The sequence below is a fragment of the Myodes glareolus genome, chromosome 9, assembly GCF_982192425.1.
Source record: "Myodes glareolus chromosome 9, mMyoGla1.1, whole genome shotgun sequence".
Taxonomy (NCBI): domain Eukaryota; kingdom Metazoa; phylum Chordata; class Mammalia; order Rodentia; family Cricetidae; genus Myodes; species Myodes glareolus.
This window is the reverse complement of record NC_142034.1, coordinates 96,233,502-96,241,769: the sequence shown is the minus strand read 5'-3', so window position 1 is coordinate 96,241,769 and position 8,268 is coordinate 96,233,502. Positions and strand designations below refer to the sequence as shown.

Sequence of the window (8,268 nt, the reverse complement as noted above, 5' to 3'; positions counted from 1 at the left end):
TACCAAGGCCAGTTGGACTGGGACTGAACGAGGACGTGATCTAACCAGATTCTCGGAATTTGGCCGGATTCTCTAAATGTGGCTGGCCCGAAGTCTTTCTGAAAAGCCATTGACTATGATACTGGGACTTGTTTCCTCTGCATATACTGGATTTTGGGGATCCAGTCTGTTTGGATACTCACCTTCCTGGACCTGGAGGGAGGGGGGAGGAACTTGAACTTCCCACAGGGCAGGAAACCCTGACTGCCCTAAGGGACAAAGAGGGAGGAGGAGAGGGAGTGGGGGGAGTGGGAGGGTGTTGGGAAGAGGGGCAGAAATGGAAACTTTTATAATTTAATAAAATTGACTTTAAAAAAAATAAAAATAAATTGTACCATGCCCATGATGTAGAAATTATCTACTTACATGGGAATGATCGTAGACCCAGTATCCATTAATCAGAAAGAGAGTATCTTCCTATGAACCACTTTGTAGAGAGCCCCCTTCAGGTCCCTGTTCCTCAGGCTGTAGATGAACGGGTTCAGCATGGGGGTCACCACTGTGTACAGCACGGTGGCTGCCGTGTCCTTCTCAGATGAATGTGCAGATGTGGGGTTAAAATACACGGCGATGATGGTGCCATAGAAGAGGAAGACCACAGCCAGGTGGGAGCCACACGTGGAGAAGGCTTTCCATCTTCCCCTTGGGGAAGAGACTCTCAGGACAGCAGATGTGATGTGGATGTAGGAGATCAGGATGCACACAAATGGGGTGACCGTGGTAACAGTTCCCTCTTTAAGAATCAGCAACTCATTGAGGTGTGTATCAGAGCAGGACAGTTTCAGGAGGGGAGTCAGGTCACAGAAAAAGTGGGGGATGATATTGTCCCCACAGAATGAGAGCCTAGCCATTAGCAAGGTGTGAAACAAAGCATTCAGGCTGGCTACCACCCATGACCCGAACACAAGGAGGGCACAGAGCTGATGGGTCATCTTTGTTGTGTAGTGTAAAGGGTGGCAGATGGCCACATACCGGTCATATGCCATCACAGCCAACAAGAAATTGTCCATGTCTGTAAGTTCAAAAAGAAAATACATCTGTGTGAGACACCCAGAGAAAGAAATGGCTTGAATACCAAGTATGTGGTTGGCCAGCACCTTGGGGACAGTGGTGGAGGAGAAGCAGACATCCACGAAGGACAGGTTGCTGAGGAAGAAGTACATGGGGGTGTGCAGGCGGGAGTCTGTGCCTATGGCCAGGATGATGAGCAGGTTCCCCAGGACAGTGGCCAGGTACATGGTGAGGAAGAGCAGAAAGAGGAGCCGCTGCTGCTGGGGATCCCTGGAGAGTCCCAGGAGGAGGAACTCGGAGACACTCGACTGGTTGCTACCTACCATTGGACTATGAGCAGGCAAAGATGATTAAATCCTCAAACGTGTGAATGCTGGTGAAGTTGGACAACTAGAATTACAGAGAAATAGGTCAGAGGTCTTGGCAAAATCACAAACGTTTTGTTCGCCACAGTGGCTTCAACTCTTCGCTGGCACAGCAAGCAGGCTTGTGAATGGATTGTGTGTGGTGTCTCAGGAAGGATGCTGAACAGTTCATGGCAGTGAGGTTCTGGTCAGCCATGTGTGCTGCTTGCACTTTCTGCCATTGTTTTCCCTTTGGATCTGTGAGACAGGGTCTCCATGTGTTGACTAGAGTGACCTTGAACTTAGAATCCTCATGACTGGCTATCCATAGTTCATGGGTGACATGATCACAATGCCTGACCAGCTAATGTTTTTAAAAGTGTAATTTTCTATTATGTTTATTTCGTGTACATTCGTGTTTTCCTGCATAAATGTCTATGTGAAAATTTCCAATACCCAGGAACTGAAGTGAAAGACAGTTAAGAGCTACCCTATGGATACTGGGCTAATGGACGAACAGCCAGTGCTCTTAACCACTGAGCCATCATTCCACTTTCATAAAATTAAAAAAAGCGTCATTTATTAAAAAACAATACAGACATATCCTGGAGGTGCTGGTACCCACTTTCAGTCCCAGCAGTTGAAAGGCTGAGTCAGCAGATCTCTGAGTTCAATACTGCCTTGATCTATAAACCAGATCAAGGACAGTCTACATGGCTACACAAAGAAACGCTCTCTCCATAACAAAGATAAATTACAGACATAAGAATCCTAGCAGACTTAGGAGGGAGGGTGTAGCAGTAGATGCCTTGAATCTCGGTGTTGAGAAGGTAGAGGCAGGAAGAGCAAGAGTTTACGGTCATGAGCTACACAGTCAGTCTGAGGATAGCATGCAATTTCGTTTAGATGTCTCTCAGTGGATTCACGGCTAAAAAAAAAATTGTGTGTGCGGGGGTTCTTTATTTAAAAGTACAAATATTAGATAATTTGAAGGAGAATTGATGGGAATTATATTAACTTGATAAGTGAAATATGCCAGACTCAGAAAAACAAAAACACAGTATTTCTTTTTGGTTTTTTGCTTGCTTGTTGCTTTTGGTTTCTGGGGGTTTTTGATTTGTTTTGGTTTGTGAGATTTGATTTCTCTGTGTAGCTCTGGGTAGTGAGGAACCTGCATTGAGGACCAGGCTGGCCTCAAACTCATCGAGATCAACCTGACTCTGCTTCCCGATTGCCTTCTACTGCCTGACTACATTTCTTTCAATAGGGAAATATTGAAAATTTTTAATAAAGCGTAATAAAGAAACATGCTCCAGATTGGTTGCAACATCTACAATCACACTAATCAAAAGGAAGAGGCTGGAGGATCTCTGTGAGTTTAAGGCCAGTTTCATACATAGAGACTATCTCCATAGAAATTCTCAGCAGCTGGAGGGATGACTCAGCGTTAAAGACAAGGCTCACAACCAAAAATGTAAGAGTCTCAGGACAGCCAAGATATAGAGAGACTGTACCTGTTTTTTCAATTTTAATTAAATAACATTATTTTTAGTAATTAATACATAATAATAAAAAAACCATTAAGGTATAAGGGGACCTACTTCCAGGGAGAACAAAACCAGAAGGGAAGCCAAAGACAGTAAAGGATGAGATGAGTTACATGGGATCACAAAATTTACATATGTGTGAAACTGCCATGATAAAACCATCATTATGTACAATTAATCTATATTGACAAAAGATATAAACCCATCAAAGCACACAAACACACCGAGATGCTAACACCCACAAGCATTTAATACCCAGTATTATAGACATCATCACCATGATTAACAATGTGGCTTTGGAGGAAACATGGATTCTCCATTCTCTCCAATCTGAACAAATCACATATTCCTGTTTGCTCTGTGGGCCAAATTAGTCCTCATCCAAAGCCACCCCCAGAGTGATAATCACAGTGTGCTGCTCTCTAGACTCATACAGAGCTCACCTCGGAGTTCTAGACCACGACTTCTTGGCTAGGTGCCCTGAGCTGAACTTGTAGAACTAAGGCAGAAAGGATGAACTTGTAGAACTAAGGGCAGACACTTAGCCATCCTGGACTCCCCACAGCCAGGATGTCAGAACCTGGCAAGACAGGCGGTGGTTATAATAGATAATTACAAAGAATGGTCTGTGAGCTCAGAACTGTTTATGTTGCTCCATTTAAGAGGAAAAGGTGTCTTTAGAAGGTGTCACCTATAATATGCAATATGTAGTCCTACTGACCTGACTTTGAGAGCAGATGGCAGTCCTCGATGTCACCAGAAGTGTTGGGTTTGCTTCACATTTCTTTTCCTTGGCCAGAAGTTGTTATTCTGAGGGAGGAGAAATGTCATTGGTGTTGTTGGGCTGTATGCAGGATGCTCTGGAGCCTGGGCTCAGCCCTCAGGAGCAGAAGGACATCTGGGGAGTCACAAGTCAAGCTCTTCAGAGGAAGTGTCATGACCACGAGGGCCATAGTCCCTGAGAGCCTCATTAGAGACAAGCAGAGAGCAATTTGTCCTTTCTCCTACTTGGTGTCTTTGGGGTCCAACACTAACAATAAAGACTGTCACCTGCTTCTCTTCCTCAGGACTTAAACTACACTGAAAATTGTGGAGTAATGATTGCAACTACAGGCAACACCCTTCTGGTACAGAGAACGTCAGAATCCAGCATATTCTCCTCCTCACACCCAGTTCCAGTTAATATCACTGTTGAGAATGTAAAGTGTTGTAAGAATCAAGAAACTGACTTCAAGAGCCTATGAGATAGCTCAGTTATGGGCACAAACCAGCAAGCGTGATGACCTCAGCTGATCCCCTAGGACCCACAAAGTCCAACTGGCTCTAGCAGGATGTTCTCTGACATCCACAAGTGCTCTATAGGTCCCCGGTGCAACACATACACACACACATACACACAAACTGTGCTGGTAGGAGTGAGAATTATCTTTATTGGCTCATATTTGAATATGCGGCTCCTGGTTGGTGAACTGTTTTGGGAAAGATAAGGAGGTGTGGTCTTTGAAGGAAGTGTGTCACACGTGTGTCACACTAGGTTCAGTCTTTTACCCTCAGCCTCCAGTTTATGGATCAGATGTAAGCTCTCAGATGCGGCCCCAGTGCCATGCCTCCCACCCGCTGCCAGGCTACCCACCGTGATGGTCATGGACTCACCCTCGGATGTCATAAACAACCTCCCAATTAAATGCTTTCTTTTATAAGTTGTCTTGGTCATGGTGTCTCCACACGGCACTATAAAAGAAACTAAGACAAGTACATTGTAATTTATAAATTTAATCCCAGCACCAGGGAAGCAGAGGCAGATAGATTTCTGTGAGCTCCAGACTAGATTGTCCTATATAGTGAGTTCAGGGCAGCCAGAAATACATAGTGAGATCATGTCTCCAAAAGAATACAAATAAAATAAAATAGGAAGATAATAAGCTTCTTAATTTCACGGAGCTGTGCACACTTTCTAATCCACTGCTCCCAGTTTGCTGACTTTGGGAAGCATCTGACCTCCTTCCTTAGAGTTCCAAATCCTCATCCTCTGCTTAGTGAGGAGGGAAGTCCCCTCAAGGAGTTGTGACACATGACTAACTGAAACAAATTGTATTAAATGTCTCATGACTCTTGACTTTGTCAGAGCTCTTGTCCACCATGCAGAGCCTGTGTATCAAGTCATATTCCGTCCTTCACTCTGTTTAGTCATCTGTATCCGGGTGGATATCACCTAGAGATCATGCCCCGTGCACATGCAATTCATATGCTATTAATCAGTTTGAAAAGGGGTAGTGGGATAAGTAATATGTTTTTTTTTTCCATTTTATAGAAAAAGAGAAATTGAAACCATTGAAGAATCTATTTACAAACTGGTAAAAAGGGGGTTCTATTAGGTAAAATTCTTGAGACCCATGGATTCTTTAAGAATTTTTGTCAGGGCTGGAGAGATGGCTCAGGAATTAAGAACTCTTCCTGCTCTCTCACAGGCACCAGGTTCGAATCTTAGCACCCACCGGTGGTGGCTCACCCGAATGGTGGATCACAATCATCCATGAATCTAATCCCAGGGATTTCAATGCTTTCTTCTGGCCTCTGCAGACACTAGGTATGTGTCAGGGAATCCACTCATACACTTAAATACTTTTTTTAAGTTTAAAAAAAAGGAAGCTTTCTGTATAAAAGAGGCACGGTGGAAAATTCTGTAAGCTCAACACTTGGGAGGTGGAGGAAGGAGGATCAGGTTTTCAAAGCCAGCCTCAGCCACATAGAGGAGCCAGACTTAGTCACAGGAGACTCTGTCTACACACACAAACTCACACAAAATACACATAGACGACGATGAATTCAGTAACAGTGTGAGCTCTATAGAAAGACCGTATCTCAAAGCCAAATAGAATGAAATCTCTAATTTTTATGAAGTAACCATCCTTGAGGAGCACAGCCATTTTGGGTTTCCAATGCAAGAACTTCTATCCTCTCCTGTTCATTGGCCTGCATATCACCTGTGTCACCAGGACTTGGCGTCCCCTGCTGTCTCTCATACTCCCTCTTGTGTTCCTCTTGGGTCTCAGCAGGCAGGGTCTGCCTCTAGGGAGTAGGCTCTACTGGGAGCATCAGCAGGCAGAATCTCAGGACTCACAGCACATCTTCCCTTTGTAACTTATGTGGCCAAATACAAGGTAAAGGGTCAAGAAAGGAAAACATTTATCAGGATCCACAACAGACATGGAGACATTGTTATACAGGGCAGTGCAGCAGAGAGGTCTATGTGTCAGTTTACTGTAAAAACTAACAGCAGCAGTGCCGGAGAAATCACAGACTAGAGCTGGAGAGTTGGCTCAGCTAATAAAGGCATGGCTCACAACCAAATATAAGAGAAATCACAGACCTCGATTGCACTGTTTACAAATTGGAAATGTTTTGTAATGGGAACTCATGCAGCAGAAGTGGCCTCAATCATGATGAAACTGCAGCTGAAAAAAGCTCTTAATCCTTCTGCATTTGCCTTATCAGGCCTGGGACTACAGGTAAGGATCATCACACATCTTTTTTTTAAGGCAAACATCAAAGTGTCATGGCACAAGACTGCAATCCCGGTAATCAAGTGACTAAGGGAAGAAAATCATGGGTGTAAGGGCAACATGCAATGTACAGAAAATGCAACTGAGAGGTTGGGGAGGAGAAAGTAACATTATGAAAGGATAATTATAACAGTGGGCTGGAATGTAAGTCCTGGGCAGAGTGCTCAGCACACCCAAGCCCTTGCGTTTGAACAAAGCCAGGGTTTCAGTCAGACTTCCGGGCTCAGCTTCTCTTACAGTGTCAGATCTCACTGCAGTCAAAATGTTAGATGTGGGCTGGAGAGGTGTCTCCATGGTTACAGCACTTGTTGTTCTTGCAGAAGACCTGGATTCATCTCCTAGATACAGATGGTGGCTAACAACAGCCTGTAACTCCAGGTCCAGGTTCACATACATATATGCAGAAAGAAAACTTGAACAAGTAAAGTAAAAAATTCCCCGAAAGATTTTGTTGAAAACAAATATATAATAAAATATTAAGTGGAAAAAGTAAGTGGATACAGAAGTTATTTTATGTACAGAATTATTTTAGAAAAGCAGAAGAAGTTGTAATATGAGTGATGGGTTTGCTTTCTGTTTCTCCTCCAAATGATCCAAGATGAATATATTATTTTCATCGACAGTGGTCATATGGACATCATCCTAGGACACACAATTTTTGAAGAAATTTCAAACTCACTTCTCTAATGTTAAGCAGACGTGAGTTGTTCTTCTTTTTGGTCAAGAAGAAGAACAAGGGGGTGAGTCTGTGCTATCCGGGGTGGACTGTCCTGGTAGAGAGCACAGTAACCTGCCCAGCTTCTACTGCAGGGTCTTCTGTGTTCCACTTGACTCTACCCTGCCCCCATGGTCGCACTTTTGTCTCCTGTGTCCTTGGAATACCAGCAATCAATATTTCAGTGCCGAGGAGTTCCATCCAGAGGGCTTTCCTTGTGTCTGTGTTGAGGAGTTCCATCCAGAGGGTGCTGAGGAGTACCATCTAGAGGGACAGAAACAGTTCCTGCTCCTGTACTGAAGAGATCCATCCAGAGAGTCAGTCACAGCAAAAACTGAACCAAGACACCAAGACTCTCCGGGATTCATTTAAAGGAAGAGATGGGCAGGCGCCAATGCAAGAATTCCTCCAACAACCTGAAAGGCAACATGACATCACCAGAATCCAGGGATCACCAAACTAGAAATTGAACACCCTACTCCAGAAGAAATAGAAGAAATCGACTCTAAGTGGAACTATATGAAAACAATAGAGGAACTTAAACAGGAGGTGAAAATCTGCCATAAAGAAATGGAGATAACAAACAAAAAAGTAGATGAAATGAATAAATCAAACTTTCATTATTTGCAGATGATATGATAGTGTACATAAGCGACCCCAAAAACTCTACCAAAGAACTCCTACAGCTGATCAACACCTTTAGTACTGTGACAGGATACAAGATCAACTCCAAAAAATCAGTTGCCCTCCTATACACAAAGAACAAAGATACAGACAGGGAAATCAGAGAAACATCACCTTTCACAATAGCCACAAATAGCATAAAGTATCTTGGGGTAAATCAAACCAAGGAAGTGAAAGATCTATTTGACAAGAACTTTAAGGTTTTGAAGAAAGAAATTGAAGAGGATACAAGAAAATGGAAAAATCTCCCATGATCTTGGATTGGGAGGATCAGCATAGTAAAAATGTCAATTTTAACAAAAGCAGTCTATAGATTCAAGGCAATCCCCATCAATTCCCAGCGAAATTCTTCACAGACCTTGAGA

The 8,268-nt window shown here is 43.5% G+C and overlaps 1 protein-coding gene across 1 annotated transcript; it reads right to left on the bottom strand.

Annotated features, from left to right (window-relative positions):
• Window positions 1-437: 437 nt before the first annotated feature.
• Window positions 438-1,376, bottom strand: LOC148121042 (olfactory receptor 1f45-like). The gene has a single exon (XM_087910788.1). The coding sequence runs from the start codon at window positions 1,374-1,376 to the stop codon at window positions 438-440; it is 939 nt and encodes a 312-aa protein (XP_087766914.1).
• Window positions 1,377-8,268: the final 6,892 nt, after the last annotated feature.